At 33.1% G+C, this 18,427-nt stretch overlaps 2 protein-coding genes across 8 annotated transcripts; both read right to left on the reverse strand.

The window, feature by feature from the left end:
* Positions 1-197: 197 nt before the first annotated feature.
* LOC137824211 (protein ENHANCED DOWNY MILDEW 2-like) lies at positions 198-10,014 on the reverse strand. Of its 3 annotated transcripts, XM_068629738.1 has the most exons (19): positions 9,835-9,920; positions 9,130-9,594; positions 8,938-9,034; positions 8,123-8,173; positions 7,892-8,031; positions 6,989-7,085; positions 6,784-6,882; positions 6,008-6,255; positions 5,834-5,914; positions 5,284-5,751; positions 4,972-5,119; positions 4,784-4,885; positions 4,007-4,099; positions 2,733-2,774; positions 2,111-2,221; positions 1,850-1,921; positions 1,642-1,760; positions 1,468-1,531; positions 198-993 (listed from the first exon to the last, which is right to left on the reverse strand). In XM_068629738.1, exons 2-19 carry the CDS (start codon positions 9,567-9,569, stop codon positions 415-417), a joined length of 3,051 nt encoding a protein of 1,016 aa, XP_068485839.1. In that variant the 5' UTR covers positions 9,570-9,594; positions 9,835-9,920; the 3' UTR covers positions 198-414. The 3 variants fall into 3 exon arrangements, with proteins under 3 accessions (XP_068485839.1, XP_068485840.1, XP_068485841.1); XM_068629739.1 differs by lacking the exon at positions 4,007-4,099 and having other exon boundaries at positions 9,835-10,014; XM_068629740.1 differs by lacking the exons at positions 7,892-8,031; positions 8,123-8,173; positions 8,938-9,034.
* Positions 10,015-11,907: 1,893 nt separating this feature from the next.
* Positions 11,908-18,000, reverse strand: LOC137826390 (fimbrin-1). Of its 5 annotated transcripts, none has more exons than XM_068632348.1 (15): positions 17,874-18,000; positions 17,126-17,425; positions 16,829-16,999; positions 16,399-16,637; positions 16,132-16,303; positions 15,993-16,031; positions 15,758-15,826; positions 15,508-15,624; positions 14,870-15,081; positions 14,242-14,397; positions 13,632-13,831; positions 13,331-13,488; positions 13,124-13,220; positions 12,871-12,962; positions 11,908-12,507 (listed from the first exon to the last, which is right to left on the reverse strand). In XM_068632348.1, the coding sequence occupies exons 2-15, from the start codon at positions 17,210-17,212 to the stop codon at positions 12,235-12,237; spliced, it is 2,082 nt and encodes a 693-aa protein (XP_068488449.1). In that variant the 5' UTR covers positions 17,213-17,425; positions 17,874-18,000; the 3' UTR covers positions 11,908-12,234. The 5 variants fall into 5 exon arrangements, with proteins under 5 accessions (XP_068488449.1, XP_068488446.1, XP_068488445.1 ...); XM_068632345.1 differs by having other exon boundaries at positions 17,834-18,000; XM_068632344.1 differs by having other exon boundaries at positions 17,671-17,993.
* Positions 18,001-18,427: the final 427 nt, after the last annotated feature.

Consider the following 18,427-nt stretch of genomic DNA (forward strand, 5'->3'; position numbering starts at 1 on the left):
AGAAATAATGTATAAATTTAACAGAGACTAAAACTTCACTTTTAGATTTGGATGAATTAAAATATTTTTAATAACTAAATACTATAATAATGTGAAAAATGATTGTTTAAAGAAAAAATGAAATTTTGATAAACAATTCCAATTCTCCAACTATTGTCCTGTATACGAATCAATTACAAGCAAAGGAAGAACTTCCATAAGATAAAAAGTTGACTGGTATATATTATGTACTGCGAGAAAGAATATATTTTATGCTAATATCAACAACTAGGTAAAAACTAGGTAAAACTCAATGATTTCCTAATATCAAAATTGTTAGTTAATCTTAAGCTATTCAGAGATTTCTTCCCTTCATCAGTGTATGTACTGCGAGGGACATGATTCTGCAAAAAGAAGAGAAGAAGAACTAAATAACTACTCTTCGAGCCAACCACACGAATGTTTGCTTGCATATTCATAGTTAGGAGCAGCAGCAAAACCATGCAATCCACCACCATATCCAAAACTGACGCTTTTACTGAATGTACGAGGTTCAGAACCCAAAGAACTTGTATTCAGTGGAATGGGTTGAGTGTCGTCAGCTACTCCATTACATATTTTATTTACAGCATGCCTTTTGGCTGGTGGGATCACAGCTACCGCTGAGATATTTTCTTCAATATGTTTTCTCTTCCTTCGTGACTTCCCAGGCATGCCCTTCCAACATTCGTCAACATTGTAACTTAAGCTTCTTTTCTGAACATTACCACTTACAGATGCCTGATCTTCTTCGTCATGAGTTAACTTTGAATTGTCAGCATAAGTTCCAGAGGTAGCATGAACAGCAGCAGCCAATGTGTCATGCTCGTTGCACACATGATCATAGTCTTGGGCTATGACTCTGTGTTTCGTAGTCCAGTCAGAGCGGCTCCAAAGGGAGAGTCTGGGAGGCCTTACATTCTTTTTATCTATTTGTCTGTCATTTGCATGAACTGATCCAGGTACATAAATTGACTGCGTAAAAAGGGCAGGAACAAGAAAAAAGGAAATAGTGCCGTTAGGTTAAGATGCTTCCATGAAAGAATAGCTTTAATACATAATAAAACTGCAATGTACATGGTGGGGATCCACTTAGTCTTGGGGTTAAGTCTTGATACAGTTTGATCATACCATTTAATCACTCTTACAAGCATCGAACAACATAAATTGAATTCGGATTTAAAGTTTTATGGAAGGTAGACCCAGCCCATAAATTTCCATATAATCTAAAATTGATAATTTTTTTATAGAATTACTTTAAATTATGAACTACTTTATAGACTCTTATAAATTCCTATTTGGTCTTCAATTTGACATGCATGATCATCAAGTATTGTGACACGATTCGATGGTTAGATCGGGTAAATGTGCCTTTTACAAAAGAGCAATTCATTATAAGCAGATCCCCATCTCGTGAGTGAGTGCATGCAGGTAGACAGAGAGACTAACCGTGTCTGATGGAAAATTCTCATCCTCCCATATAAGATCATACAGGGATAGTTTTTTATTGAGCCTGTATGACAAGCAAGAAACAATGGTGAAAAGGCAGAAAAACTTCAACAATGTCAGTGACAGTTCTAGGGTAGACGATTGAGAAAGGGTCTTACTGAGAAAGGGTCTTACCTCTCTATCTCTGGGTCTACTATAAGAATTAGGAGCTTTGGTTTAAACTCAAGAGCCTTGTCTATAAACTTGTTAGCCAATGCTTTATGACCAAGGGGAGGAGGGGTGAGACCAATGATCTGGTACAGAAGCAAAAATAAAAAATTAGAAGTGCATTCGTTTCGAGATATCCATGCACATCTTAACCATGCAATTGAAATTTTCTTACCAACTGTGACCCTGAGGGTAACTCGGTTTGTTGTACAGTCATCCAATCACTCCTTTCAGAACTAAATTCATTCTGTTATTGACAACAAAAGAATCATAAAAAAACTAAAAAGATAGTCAAAAGCAAAATCTTTAACTAAAGTATAATAACTTTAATTACTAAATTATGTGAAATTAGAATAAATCATTATAATCTAAACATTATTCTCCCAATAACCATGTATCTTCCATATTTAACTATCCAACACAAACCAGAATCTACCTTTGTTGGAAGTAAATCATATTTTCTGTACGAACATTTCTTCCCAGCCTCCTCAAGCCTTTTCTTCATAAGGATGCTAAAATCATTAGCACCACAGCTCAAGTCCACAATCTGAACATCATTAACTATGTATATCAGGTATTTAACTTCAACAATCAGAAATAGAATAAAATGTCACGAATGCTCATCCACCAGACAGAAAATTTCACGAGGAAAATCAGATAATTTTGTTTTGTGAAAATTGAATATAAAGAAAATTCAAGCATACTCAAGAAATTTATTGTAAAAACAGGTTTCAAGTATATTGCCTAAAATTCATTAAAAGAAAATCAGCATGGAATTCAACAAAAATCTTTGCAAAACAAGTGAGACCAATAACAATGATAAGAGAGAGAATTGTCAAAGACAGCAAGATTTAGTTCCCTTAAATCATTGACTAAAAAATTTAAACAAAGTTTTCCTACATATCTGTCAAGAAACTAGGAACTACAGATTGGTACAATGCCAAATCAATTATTATCTTCGCTCGGGTTCAGATAATAAAAAGGTCAACTACTGACAATTTATGCTACTAATGGAGATGTGATATTTAAAATAAGTGCACAAGTACAGGAGGGCCTACCGTATCACCATTCTGAGCAAACCACTGAAGTTTATATGCGATCTGCATAAGTAAAGATCATTCTTTGAGCAATGCTTGAATGATGTATGATTGATTATTTAAGAAAGTAATACAGTAATAATGAGAATGAGAAATGATATAATGCATTACTTGCTTGAAGTACATATGTTGGTATTTATACAGAAGTAGCTTGCTCTTACATGCTTTGCTAACTATATTTACTATACCATAGATATAATAACTGAAAGCTAGCATAACTGACCATGTGTTATTAGCAGCAACTTTGAAAACTAGACTATATATCTAACTAACAGTTCGGTATAACTGGCTTCAGTTAGACAGTTACAAAATGCTGACTAGGCACCTACAACAGTTTGTACTTTCAAGTTGCAACAACTATCATAGCATATACTATCAATTATTAATATGGATACATAGGTAGGATGCAAACTAAATTTAATTGGCATGAAAACAATGAATATGACGTAGGCTTAAACACAATAAAAAAGTACGGTCACACGATGTTCCTTTGCTAACCCTTTCTTTTATAAGGAAATCATTACGTATAGTGACTGCGAAACTCAAATACAGGTAAATATAAAGGGATATAATTATAAAGGTAACCAGTGGCCACCTCCTAGATTGGTTAGGCTTTGGCATAAAGTACTTACTTAACACCAACAGCTCCCCCCTCATAAGAACACATCACATTTTCCTAATTATTGATCACTTTCCGCAACCATTAAACCGAACACACATCTACCTGACTGTATCGGGTCCTCTAAGGTGGTGTTTACCCAAATATTTTAGGCTTCTCTTCTCCTAAAAAGGAGAAATTGGACAAAACACATCTAAAAGCTTATTACGTAAAAGTAAAAGGAAAAAAAAACAGTTTTTCCATAAAAGCTTGGAGAATGAGTTTCTACAAATAACTGCATAAGTCAACCTGTTTCCTATCCCTGTACATACTGCCAAGCTTCTATTTTGCTTTAACAAAACAGGAGAGGCTTACTTTACTATTTATCCTATTCGTGATAATATCTGCCTCTACTTGAAGCCTATAGTCAATGCTCAAAGGGCAGTTCAAAATCAATAATATGCTTCTTACAGAAAAGAGGATATAAAGGCTAGACATCATATATCGCCAACTCAACAATACCTAAAGACTTAAAAATAGAAAAATATAATAGAAGAAAGAGTATAAATGGTACATAAATTCAATTAAGTTTGTAGAACAGAAGGAGATAAATTTAAGTAGAAATATAAGTAGGTACCCCTTCCAACTTTTCCACATGTGTAAATTGGCGATCATACGATGTATAGCAGTTACCATATAGAATGGGTGCAAGATATATTTTCAGCTCATCCTACAGGAAATTCACTGAATGAAGTTGAGATTACAGATTACTAAATTGAAAAATCTCAAAAAAAAATGAAAATCTTGACCATGGTCAATTTTGTAAAATAACAGGAACATTGGCAATACATCAAATTTCAAAGCTAATGCTCAAAAGCCTATCTTACCATGTCATGAATGAAATTGTAATATAATAAGATCAATTAGTTTTAAGCTTTTAATCAAGTTTTAACAGCACAACCTCTGAATAAGTACTGAGCAGACCTACAATTTTGCTGATTTATCTACATCTCTGAATAAGTACTGAGCAAAGCCACCACCACAATGACAATGCAAAAAGAACAATATATGAAATTTTCTCTCAGGTAACAAATACAAAGACACCATTCCTTAATCAATAGTCTTAGGGTAATGAAAGGTCAAACATTATGACCTTCTCCCATGACTCTGGTCAATGGCTTAGATAAAAAAACTCACCTATCACATTCTATAAAAAACAAATGCTCAGAATCAAACACGTACATGGTACTCCCACCAGCTATAGACAAGTAGACTCACTTTCGCTTTACATCAATATGTGTCAATCATTACTATAACATGCCTATAAACTAACATTCCTTTTTCAATTGCAATAAAATAATAATAATAATAAATAAATAAAATAAAAGAATTTAAAAAGAAAAGCACTAAGCACCTTCCACTTAAATATGTGTTTCAGAACATCAGGATCACAAACAGCTTCCGCGTCCTGAATGCTGCACCCACTCTCGAGCATCCTTATAGCTGTTCGAACGGACTGTACATAAAGAACAACAAAATTAATAATCTTACCGGAAATTCCTGAGTGGGAAACCATAGCAATAAACGTATAAAGTTATGTACATTGACTGAATCTTCCAATTTCTCCGTTGTAATGGTCTTCTCCACAACACTTCTCATCGATTGACTATGAGTAGAAGCAAATGTGTGCTTTTCTAAGACATTCTCCAACGTAATGGATGAACTGGCTTCTTTAAATAAATCCAACAAACTACAATGGAGGAAAACATGTTTATGTAAACAAGTTCTTAACATTATCTTAATGACAGCTTCAGCTCTCAAGTTTCAAACAAGAAGGCAAGAGAATTCTCAGTGTCAAATACCAGTATTAAATTTCAATATCATCATCATATTTAGAAAATAAGACAGATTTACCTCTTTTCCGAATCAGCATCCAGTGGAGGCAAATCAATACTCAACTTTCCAATAGGCATAGTATTCAACTTATTTATCTGATTGTCACGCTCAATTTGCTCCAAACCCTCATTCTCTGTTTGCTGGTTATATTTTTGCTCAGTGTCAGGAATTTCAAATTTCTTCAAGATTGACATCTTATTTTCAGTCAAACACCTTGATGTTTCTTTTGATTTTGGCTTTTTTGACATATTTGAACTGGAAATCTTCTTATTAGATGGCTTCTTCGCAGTCAATTTAGATCCTTTTGAAGTGCTTTTGCCAGCTGAGCTATCTGAGTCAATATTTTTCTTCAACATAACCCTCTTTTTAGTTGAAGGCTTTTTCTGCTCAATAGTACTATCAATTTTTTGAGCAGTAGCTTTCATTTTGGGGAATTTTATATGACCTCTTACAGGAGTCCCAAGTTTAGGATCAATTTCATGATTTCTGGTCAATGTAAACGTAAAACATAGTTACATCAAGTATTAACAAGTACAAATTGAAAAACTAAAGAATCCATAACACTTACAAGCAATATATAAGAATGCGGTTCTTTGGTAGAAGACCTTCCCAAGCCCTTAGTATATCACTTTTGTCAGCAGTAAATTCTCTGAAAAAAGTAATTTGAGAATCAACCCTCTAGACACTGTCAATTAGAATTATAAAAATGAAGACAAGAAATACGTAATAAAATAAGACAAACCTTGGCAAACATTTACGATGATATGCCTTTGGACAACGCCTACAAACAGCAAACTGCAACTCAGGATCCATCATATTTTCCAATCCTTTACAGACACAACAATAATGAAGGGGGCAAGTAAAAGGATTCCCATCAGCAATATTGCTCTCAAATTCCTTTGTGACTTGCTTGACTACATCGGGAAGTAATTTTGCAACACAATGTGGATGATAAAAACGGTCACAGGTTCCAGAAGCACATTTAAAAACCTGAAAGGAGAATTCCTAAAAACTTAGTACCATGTATTACAGGAAGCTCCAGAACAACCACCTTGTTTCCAAGGCTTGTTGGTGTTTTAATAAATCGATCATAATTAGTGCAAGATAGAACAGATATTGAAGCAGGAGAAGTGTTTGACTATGAAATTCACATGAATGCATGGTGTGAGAAGAGGAATAGATAAAATACTATTCATGTCAAGGTTAGTTTTCATAAATTGTCAACATTGTGAGGAAATGACAGACCTGTCCGCATCCCTTAATAAGATTACTTTTGGGGTTGGGTAATACAAAAAAGTTGCTTTATTTATTGAAGAAAAAAGGGGGGAAATGTAAGATTCAAAGGGCATGCTTGATTTTGAATTTGGATCTCAATTCTACTACAATGGCTAAAAAAGTCAATATAAAGTAGTAAACAACCAATAATTTGACTAACAATGACAAGGAAGCACATCATTCTGCCAAAGGAAAATAATTAAATGATGAAAGCAAGAAGATAAGCTTTTTCCATAGCTATACCTCTGCACCAATAACTTTATCAGAAGACCCCAGCTTGCCACATGCAAAACATTGGTGCTGATGACATTCACAATTCTTACAATAAAAGTTCTGGATCTCCTGCATAATTTTGCCATGGCCACAGTCAAACAAATTTCTTCCAAATTATATGAAGTGGAAAAGGAGAAGTAAAATATAAATGGAAAACAATAGAGCACTATCATACATCAACTTCCTTCTTGGTAAAACCAAGAGAAGAACAACTATTTTCTCTACCAGCCTCCTTTGTAGCATGAAATGATCTCATGCACACGCCATCACAACTGCAATTAATATTAAATAATGTTAAATTAAGAACAAAAACTCAAAAACTATTCTACAGTAGGGAAGCAAATGAAAACTTCATGTAATTTACTGTAAGAAATTTATCAGAATATATAGTACTTCAGGTTCCTTACACTATCTTTAGAATATATTGTAGAATCAATTAGTCATCTTAGGAGATGGTTACTGATTTTATTACTTTTTTTTGTTTGTTTCCTTTTTATTATGACTATGGCTCATTATATCTTGGCAGGATTTGGCTTATACTGAATTTTCTACAGCCCGCAATCAAGTATTTGATTACTTGTGTAAATAGAACCATTGTGTTGGTATTTTATTCTAATTTTACACACCGTATCAATATAAAGTATTATTATGCAGTCTCTATTCCAATAATTCTTAACGAAAGACATGCAGTGAGACAAATATAAAGGAGGACAGATCAAGTATACCAATGAAAATAAATTACCACCACTTAAAATAGATTAAAGTATACCAATTAAAATAAACTAACCCAATGAAAAAAATAGCATACCATATAACATTACCACCATTTTTTTATTATGATTATGGCTCGCAATATCTTGGCGGATTTGGCTTATACTAGATTTTCTACAGATCAAGTACTTGATACCTTTTGTAAATAGAACCATTGTGTTGGTATTTTATGAAATTTCAGTATAGAGTATTATTATGCATAATCATTATTCCAATAATCCTTAACAATAGATATGCAGTCAGAAAGATACACGAGGACAGATACAGATTCTTAAAATAAATTAACCCATCTGAAAAAATAACATACCATATAACATTACCACCATTGTCACAAAATGCGCAAACATCCAAAGCATCCATTTCTTCAGACTCTTCATTAGATTTATCTAGCATATAACTGTCAATTTCAACAACTGGAAGTCCATGCTGTTCAAAATCATTAACTTCCTGAAATAAAGTAGAAAAAATCATTAAAAATACACAAGGCTAGAATTAAGTGCCTCAGAGAAAATCAACTTCAATGATTGTAAAAACAGACCTCATCAAGAAGACTTTGATTCTTCAGTTTCTCCAAAACCATGAGCAAAATCTGTACAAGTCATCAAATTAAAATGAAGCACACATGTTGGGAACAATAAACAAGTCATATCTAATGAAAATAGAGAAAATTAAAAGAAACAGAGAGCAAATTGATCAAATTTCATTGCCGCGTGCAAACTCTTAAGGATAGAATAGTATATGAGATCAAAACATCTTATATAGTTCAGTGTTATGTACAATCAATTTTCACGAACTAGTCCTAAACATGAAATCCCATAGATACATCATCCAATATAAAGAACAAAGAAGGGTCTCCCTCAAAATGAAATTAAAAAGGAGTCAATCTGATACAAGTTATTGTTATATATTTTTCATCCCATCAACAACGGAAGTCAAAGTGGTTCAAAAACATAGTGTCATATGTGAAGTTCATCAATTAACTTCCTCAACATAGGATACACTCCATTAAAAACCTACTTAAAAATGTATTGCCATTTATCTGTGAAACTAAATCATTTACTTAAACAAATTAAAGTATAGAATAAAATAGAATCATGAGATTTCTACCTTGAAACCAAGATTGATAACTATGTAAATACGCCAGAAATTTTCTATTGTGAAGAAGTTTACTTACTTTGTAGCAGTCTTAACATCATCACCTTAAGCAGGGACCAAAACACATGCTCATTCAGATTTCAGACAAGTACAGGGACTAAATGAGTAATTAAACGTTTACATACACAATAATGTTGCACCCACGACGTAAATTTTCTGGAATCGACAGTAAGACTATATAGAAAGGGAAATACAAACCTTGGACTTAGCTAAGACAGAATCCCTTTTGGAAGCTTTGCCAATCAAAAGCACGTGGTCCGATAAATCCTTTTGTGAAGGCTTAAACCCACAAGAGCTACAAATAAATTTTCAGAAAAAAAGAATCATGAAATGCAGTTTCACATACATCATTATCAGAATAAGAACGTTCAGAAGAAAGAAAAAAAATACCTCAACTCCCTATCCTTGCTCAAGTCTTGCCAGAGAGATCCCACAGACATTTGATGTCCTCCCTTCAAACTATGGAGGAAATGAAGGGTGATCAAAACAGTCCTTACGTTTTCCTGAAAACCCTTCCTAGGCTTCTCAATCTTGATCCACCTTCCATCCTTTGCCAGCAAGAACACCTCGGGTCTCGCTTTGGAAAGATCAAATCTCCACGCCGTCACTTGCATGAAAATCTTCAACAGCCCGCTATCGGCATCCCCGTCCAGAAACACCTTCTCTTCGCAACCACCACAGTTCTCAGAATCATCCCATTGAATTGGCAACACAGCAAAAGACACAGGATTGTCCTCATCGTCAACAAGATGGTAATTTGACACAGAGATTAACTGAACCTCAGACTCACACTCATCTTCATCATCTGAATGCGACCTACCCCTCTTCATCTCAAAGTCTCACTTTCCACACACACTACCAAAACAACCAAGAAAACAAAATCAAAAGAGTGAGTAATTGTTAATGATAACGTATACATAAAGCAATCATAACCACTCAAGGTTTAAACACAAAACCCCTCCCTCGTCAATGGAGGAGTGTAACAAATTGAAAAATGCAATGGTAGCAGAAACAAAAACTCTTTAGAAACAAGAAAAACCCTAAAAAATTCAAAAATCGAAAAAGAAAACGACAATGGTGGAGAAATGAAGTAACCTTGTAACGCGCGAGAGAGGGAAAGAACCAAAAGTAGAAGTGAAAGCGAAGAGTTTCTTCTTAGGTTAGAAAGTTAAATCCACAATGAAAATTTTGGCGCTGCTACGATTTTTATAGGAGTTGCCACGTCACTCTTCTTCTTCCTCAAACCGCCACCTGTCACAAAGAACCTTATCTGACACTTTCTTCAAACGGAAATAAAATATTTATGACTTAAGAAATAATATATTTATATAATATAAAACAAATAAGATCTTTATATATATTACAATTACGATAGTAGAAACAAAATAGATAGAATAAGAGAGAGAAAGAAATAAGATCTTTAATTACGATATATATATTACGATGACACAAAACAAAAAAATAAAATATTATTTATCAATATTTTTACTAATAAGACTATAAAATATTTATATGAAAATAGGAATGTTATTATAATTTGTGTAAGTGTAAAATTATTATTTATTTTAACAATTTGAATAATTTTTTTTTGGATCTCTTTCTCATCTTTCTAAATTAGTTGAAATTAGTGTGGAATTAAATTTGACGAGTGGATTTAAGATTAAATCATAACAAACTTCAGAGAAAATGTTGATGATAAGATAAAGATTATACGGTTAATTAAAGATTCTATTTATTATTTTGTGTGCATACATATTAAATTATTTTGTATCCTTGATTAAAATTTATTTTGAATATTTTTTAAAATATGATATCATGCTTAGTTTTATATTTGACTTCTAAAAAAATGGAAATTTTAGATGATAGTGATTTGAAAAATATTATTGGTTTATTTTGAAAATTTTAAAATCTGCTAAGTAAATACAAAGGAAATTTATATTATATTAAAAACAGACTTAACTAAATTTAAAGAATTTCGTGAATTAGAATACTGAATTTCTGTTGAATTCTTCTATTTATTGTATATTTTAAAAATTATATTTTTAATTGAATATTTATAAATTTGATTGTTTTATTAATCACATCATTCAGTTAACAAAAAAATTTAAATTTTTAATTGGAACTCAATTAAAGAGACTTAAAATTGAATTAAACCTTAAAAATAATATATTATATAAACAATTTTATTTGTTTCTAAAATATAACTGATATAATAATACATATAACTATTGCTATTGGTGAAAAAAATTAGAGTTAAATAAAATATTATAATTTGTTCACTTGTCAAACTTTCATGATTAATTTTATATAAAAAAATAAATAATATTCAATTAAGATTTAAATGCCTAACTCTGTTTTAGGCATGGTAATTTCTAAACACAGTTTGGGCTAAAGGGTAAATTACTTTTTCATTGAGAAGGTTTTGATCATTTTCATTTTTAAATAATAAAAATTTGACTGGTATTCATTTTTTTAGTTTTAATCAATTAAAGTGACGTAATTTTTTTTAATTGTTTCTACTTTTCAGCACAAATATTTTTACAGTTTTTTATCTGTTACATTAGTTACAATTTCAACGATATAAGTATATTGTATTTTGGTACGTATATGATTGCAATGTATTATTCCCAATTTTTATTTTCTAGGAATTACTTAGTAAAGTATTCTTAAAATCAAGAAAAAGAAACCTATCTACTAAAAGCTACCAAAAATATTAATTGAAAAAAATAGTCAATTTATTTTCTTTAGTCTTAATAATATTTAACTAATTTTCAAATTCAATAATTACAGATTAAAATTTATTAAAATTTTATTAATGAAAGATATCATCAAATAATTAAAAAACACGATAAATCTTCACAAATTAATATATAATATGGTACTGATATAACATAGAGTATGTCCATAAGTATATGACACAAACACGTCATTTAACGGTCTCATGTTATAACATGTTATTTTATTATTAAAAAATATTCTTATTTAATAATTTTTTAAATAGATGGAAATAAATTAAAGATAATTTTTTAATAACAACGTGGTCAAGAAAAAAAAATGCATAAAATGTTACACCACAAGTATTGCAAAAGTTAACATTTCTAATCCATTTTCTCAAAAAAAAAAAAGTACAAATAAAGAAACATTATCTATCATCTGAATTCTGAAATATTTCCAATGAATGAAAACTTATTATATTTGTTGTTGTTTAAGAATGACAAAATACAAATAGAGTAGTGTGAATTGATCACATTCATTTCTCTCTTTCCCTCTTCTTAAGCTTTTATTCATTCTGATCCCTCTGAATAATCATGCATTCCTCTCCAAAGAACAAGATATTTTGTACAGATTATTCACATCTACCATTCTATAGATTTGTTTACAGCCTTAACCTTTTTTTGAAGGTTGAGACATGGTGGAGGTGCTTCCTTAAGCTTTTCAATGTCATTATCTTTTCCTCTAACAAAAACATTCATCCATCTCATGCAGATAAGGGACTCATAAAAGCTCATCTGCTGCAGAAACACCATCACACTCTGGTTGTGAAGAGGCCGTGCTGTCGGAGGTGGTATCGTCGACACTCAAGTTGGAGAATTCGCCGCCGATGGACGAACTTTCATCTTCACCACAAACAGAAGGTGCTGGGGATGCTTCAGGTGTGGAGGTGGTAGTGTTGGCAGGTGAAGGAAATGAATCAGGATCTTCAGTCTGCTGCTGCAGGCTCCAATACATTATACTAGCTGTAAGAGTGAGAATCATCTTCTGGTTAACCTGCCATCAACCAACCATCAACCAAGAAAGTGTGAGAAGCACATCATAAACAAAGTCAATTCAGAATGTGTCTATCTGATTGTTCTTATATGTTCTTGAATAAGCTTCTCTATAAACAGAAGAAAATAAAAAGGTAAAATGAATCAAATTTCTTCCATGAGCTAAAGTTAAATGATGTATTTCAGCCTTTTAAGATGTTAGATGAAAGAAATTTTATTACAGTTTGAAGGGTTTTAGTTGATTTTAACTTGTGGGAGAAGTTTAATTCATTTAACCTTGCATGTTTCTCTAATTGGTGTGTTTGTGAAAAAGTTTATTTTCAAACAGAATGGAGTGGAAAAAGTTTTGTTGCAACTCTCATACCTCCATAATATCCTCAGGTAACAAAAAAATGGAACAACCAAGCTTTCTTGCAACACTGATTGTATAGGTGGCATTCAACCTCTTCTCATCATCTACAACAACAAATTAAGCCAATTTGGAAGGGATGAGAAAGAAAATAGAAAATATGTTCCATTGTATACAAAGGACCTGTTTATCTATATATTCCTATAGATATATATACCTATGTATCTATCTATCTATACAAAATGTTAACATTTGAAAGGAATCATACCACTTCCACCCTTGGTGACAAGGTTCCAATTGACAACTCGGGGCTCAACAGCACTCAGAAGCTCAAGGAAAAAGAGTCCATTTGACAAGCTCTTGTCCTTTACATAAGTTGGATAAAAAATGTGTGAATAGTAAATAATCATTTATAGTTCTGTTGCAGAACATTGTTATTGACAAAAAATAAAACAGAATTTCTTTTGGAGAAAACCTTGAAGCTCTCTATGTGAGAAGTTCTGCCAGAGTTCTTCACTTTTCTGTTTGCCCAATGCAGGATATCGGCATCCTTGATCTCCTTTCCTTGGGAATGAGATCTCAAATTTCTCAACAGTTGAAGCATAGTGAACCTCATCAGCTGCCACAACAAAGCTGAAAAATAAAACATAATAGTTTAGACCAAATTGAAAGCTCAAGAAATTGGTGGGAAAAGGGACTTAAAAGAACTCACAAAAAAAAGAGTAAATTATGTCCATAACATTTGTGTGGAAGCTATAATGAGATGAAGATTTTACCAAGAATGAGCTTCTTATTTCCTTGCACAATGTCATTGCCAGCTACATTGACCAGTGAGAATCTCAGTTGTGTACCAACTTCTATGACCTGATTGCAGTTCTCTACTTTTCTGAATGGCATTCTAATTGGAGGTTTTGTTGCCCGTTTCCAGTTAATAGATCCAGGAAAAATCTTGTCTAACACCTCTAAAAGTACCCATCTACATGCAGAAAGTAAAGGAATCAAACACTTAGTGAATTTTATAAAGTTGGATATGACATTCACTTCCTTTTACCCAACATGGGATAACTGGAAAATTACCAGAAACTTGAACATAAACATAAAGACAAGACAAAAAATTACTTGTACTAAAAAACAGAGGAACTGAGAGCCTCTACATATACCCACTTACTTTTACCCAACATGAAATTGAAGATACGATAAAGAATTATGTAAGTTTGTTAAAAAACAGAGCAATTGAAGACCTCTACATAGAAGTGAATAAATATCTGCCAGGTGGATCTTTTGGTCATTATGTTTTGAGACACAGAAAATTTACAGTTTTACGCATGTACAAGGCTTTCGAGTTTGAGAAAATAATAAATGCAGCTTAAGAAATGGAACACATACCCATTTCTGACATCCTCAAATAGATTATTTACATGTGTAGAAATTCCAAGACTATTGATCCACATTCGGAAGCATCTCTCTTCTCTAGATGTTTGGACATCATCTGTTATCATCTCAGCATAGGAAATCTTTTTAGTGTCTGTAGATAGACCACTCCTGCATTGTGTAGGGTCCTAATTAAATAACTACAGGACTTGAATGGAAAAAAAAATCCAGAAATTAACATATGCAATGCTGCAAAACAAAAGTGTTTTCTGAAGAGTAAGAACACAGTACTGGATTGACTAGGTCATGCATATAGTAGCTCCTTCCTGATCTGATCTACATATGAAAAGAATATTTGATCTTTCATCTACAGAGGAAACTAAATAATGTCTGTTTTGTGTCTTTGTGTTTGCAAACACATCATAGAAAACCAATAACCTAAATGCTTGATGTCAACACGGAATGCTCTTCTAATGCATTACAATGCCCACAACTTAGCCTACATGCTACCGCTCAAATGCATGAAAATAACTATGATTATGATACAATAAACAAACCCAGGAAAAGGACTCCATGCCATACGGATATTGATTTAAATTATCAAATAGTCTGCATAAAATTAACTAAACAATTCATTTCATACCTGTGATGAAACAGTTGTGCAACAAATGCGAGATTCAAATTCGAAGTACCCTCGGCAACATCCCTTGGGGTCAAGTATCTTTTGCAGCCCATTCTCTCTGCATGATCAATAACCAGATTTGCCCTTTCAGTGGAATCCTTGGTATCTAAGGTGGCTGGACTGCAATGTTCAGGAGCAAGGACATTCAGAAGATAAGCATAAGCCTCTCCATCCTGTAAATAAACAGGTGTCAGCAAATTAGGACAATGGATTGATAACAGCTTGATTCGATTTTCGATTATAAAACTTTCATGAGTTCTAGCACTATTGGCTTAGAAGCTGGAATTTGAAGAAATCAAAATTCTGCTGGAACAAACATAAGAAAAATTGGAATTGGATTCTTTGTAGTGAAAATCCTCTTTAAAATGTATTAAGCAATATGACATGGTCTAGATGACATTTGCAAGATTTGAAATCCTAGATACCATTGTACAAATTTAGATTTATCATTACTCAAAGTATAAAAAATAATCCACCAATTACATTTATTTAGTTGTACTCACTCATAAAGAATACAAAAATAATTACAAAGAAAATTAACAAATCATAAATTAGCCAAACCCTACGCATAAAAGGCTATTAAAGACGTGCTCAAGTACCTTTACATCAGAAGAAAAATTTCTGACAGTTTTCTCGTATCCTGCTCTCTGGAGATGAAAATTCATCCATTTTAGAAGAACCTTTTCGGGAGACAAACTAAGAAGCTCTTCGATCTCCTGAGACAACAACAAAATGGAAAATACATAAGCTATCCTAAAACACAATATGCAATGAATGAAACATTAAAATTTGATTTAATTGCAATGAAAATAGATATTAAAGAAGAAGAAAAAATGCATATCTCATTACCTCACTGTCATCAACCAATTCCATAAGTTGAGGTGTCTTCTTAAGGTTGAGATCTGCCAGCAGCTGAATCTGAAATCCAAGAGAGTGGGAGCAAAAAGAAAACAATGACTAATTGATCATTCCACAAGTCAAAATATCTACCAGGCCAATAAGAAAAGTGATTTCAACATACAAACAAATTCAAATAACTAAGCTAAAAATAAAGGAAAGATATATGCAGTTCAAGTATCTTTACCTTTATAATTTGGGAAATCAAACCTACAACAAGATAAGGCTGCAACACAAACAACCAACAAAAATGTGACAAAGACTTAAAGTTAGGAACCTAAGTAAATGTCGATAGAGAATTTGGGGAGCTGATTGCTAAAACTTACTCTTCCTTCAACCAAATCCTGTGCACCAATGTTAACCACTGTGCAGCCAATAGCCTTGGCGGAATTGAGGCATAGAGTATGGTTCTCGTTGACCTCCCAAAGACTGGGATTGCGTTTGCAATTGATGGCTCGCTCATCTATAGTCCCAGGCACAGCAACATTGATGAGCTTACTGCATTAAACACAACATGTACCAGAGTCAATACATATTAAAGATTCATACACACATAAGTATAATGCAACAATCAGCAGACCCTGCTTATATACCACAAAAGAACGCCATCTTTTGCAAGATCAAATATATCATTTGAAGCTGGGTTCAATGGAAGATATTGCTTCAAAAATGGATCATCACCAAGATAGCTGTTTATGTGGGCAACATAACAGGCCTTTTCTGATTCACTGATTGTGTGGAGAAGGGTGGTCACAGTTTCCTTGAGAAATGACGAGGAGTGCCTCCTACCACCTTGTTTTGCAGTAGGTTGGCTTTGCAAATTCAAATATGCCTGCATGAAAAATGTAATCAATTGAAAATTTACATACACTATATTTAATGTTGTTACATGGTACACAAACTGTTTCATTAATACAACTAATTTACACACCATCCCTTTATTTCGAGTTCACAACATGGAAAAAGGTTCCTAATCTAGTAATATTAAAAAAGACAGAATCGAAGGGGTACCAAAGTACTAACCTTTAAGAAGATCTCAAAATCAATGGCATTGGTAAAATCAGTGCCTGGTTCACCCAATATCCCCCTAATCTCATCCTCGTTATACATGTCTCTGAACGCGTTTAGCTTCACCATCAAAGCTGGCAAATCTCCAAATGTAACTTTACCATTTTGATTCTTTAGATTGACAAACTACAACACCAGGAAGAAGGTCCATATAAGGTAAACAAAACACCAAGCACGAAAGCCATCAAATTTGAAAGAATAATGAAACAGGACCAAAAGGCCCATTACAGGGAAGCAATGAAAAGAACCTACTTTTGATTTCATGCTGCGAAGCTCAACCTGCGTGAATTGGCTTTGAAGCGATTGATCGGAGACAATAACACCTTCGAATTTAGACATCTTGAAGAATCACTAACCAAAGGTACAAATGTTACCCCGGAAAAGCTTGAAAATATTTGCAGCACAAACAAGACGTTTATGCCTGGTAACTCAACAACCGATTACCAGATGCAATGCTACACGGTCGAATTCAAATATAACGACCAAATCTACAACGAAACCAACACAAGAAGCGGTTTATCCCCCGGACTCACCGACCTGTCCAACGTTATCCTGACAGATAACAAAAACAAACGATAAGCTTAAAAAAGAAAAAAAAAAACAGAACACAAATGCTAAAACAAAAAAAAAAAGTTCGTTAGATTAGTTATTGAGAAAACCCCATCACTTAAAAACCGAACAGAACCTCAATTCCATCAAAAATATCAAAAGGGTACAACGCATTTCACATCTGTTCAATGTTCCTCTCTTTTTTCCAATGAAAGCAAAGCGACTAATATTGGTATTCGGTTATTTACCCCTCCCCCCAGACAGCAAAATTGAATTGGGAATGTTGAGGTGGAGAAAGAAGACATGAAAGAGAAGAAGTTGAGTAAGAAGCACGCAGATGGTGGTACATGCATTGCAGTGATGGCAATTTGTTCAGGTTAATGAGTGAAATTAATAATAAGAAATACCCACGCATAAAAATGAGGCATAGGTTGTTTAAATGTTCAACTACCCTTCACTGTTTCACTAACAACACATTCAATGAAGAGAAGCGTAGGAAAGAGAAGAAAGGATCGATTTTTCTTAGTGGGTAGGCAAAGTGACAGAGAAGAGAACACACCGTGAGACTCCCAAGTCCTATATTACTGTTTTTGTTTGTGTTTTTGGTTTGTTCCTCAATTGGGCGCGTGGGGTAACTTCGCGAGTACGTCCACGTTTCGTACTCGCTCTACCGTTCCAACACGTCGCAGTCTTGGTGTATAGTAATTTTGGTGTTTTGTGGAACCGACTTTGATGTGGTTTTTGTTTTCATCTCAACAAAATCCAGCCGTCGGATCATTATGGCTCACATGTTCATCGCACAGCTGTGCGTGATTCGGTATGGGCCCAATACAACACTGCATTACGCAACATTATATTATATAATAATAGTTATAATAATAATATTATTATTATTACTATTATATTTTTAATATATAATATATTTAGTCACGGTTCTTTCTGTATTTATATTCCATCAGATCTCGTGTCAAATTTTTTATATTTTTTGTCACGGTTTTTTGCAAC

The sequence above is a fragment of the Phaseolus vulgaris genome, chromosome 8 (genome assembly GCF_000499845.2).
Source record: "Phaseolus vulgaris cultivar G19833 chromosome 8, P. vulgaris v2.0, whole genome shotgun sequence".
NCBI classification, from domain to species: domain Eukaryota; kingdom Viridiplantae; phylum Streptophyta; class Magnoliopsida; order Fabales; family Fabaceae; genus Phaseolus; species Phaseolus vulgaris.

Coding starts and splice junctions, on each gene's coding strand:
- LOC137824211 (XM_068629738.1), bottom strand. CDS start 9,569: ATGAAGAGGGGTAGGTCGCATTCAGATGATGAAGATGAGTGTGAGTCT. Junction 8,032..8,122: donor ATCAAAGTCTTCTTGATGAG/GTCTGTTTTTAC, acceptor ACTTTATTTCAG/GAAGTTAATGATTTTGAACA. Junction 1,532..1,641: donor GTAGACCCAGAGATAGAGAG/GTAAGACCCTTT, acceptor CTTGTCATACAG/GCTCAATAAAAAACTATCCC.
- LOC137826390 (XM_068632348.1), bottom strand. CDS start 17,212: ATGTCTAAATTCGAAGGTGTTATTGTCTCCGATCAATCGCTTCAAAGC. Junction 16,032..16,131: donor AGGATTTGGTTGAAGGAAGA/GTAAGTTTTAGC, acceptor TTTGTGTTGCAG/CCTTATCTTGTTGTAGGTTT. Junction 13,221..13,330: donor CTCACATAGAGAGCTTCAAG/GTTTTCTCCAAA, acceptor ACTTATGTAAAG/GACAAGAGCTTGTCAAATGG.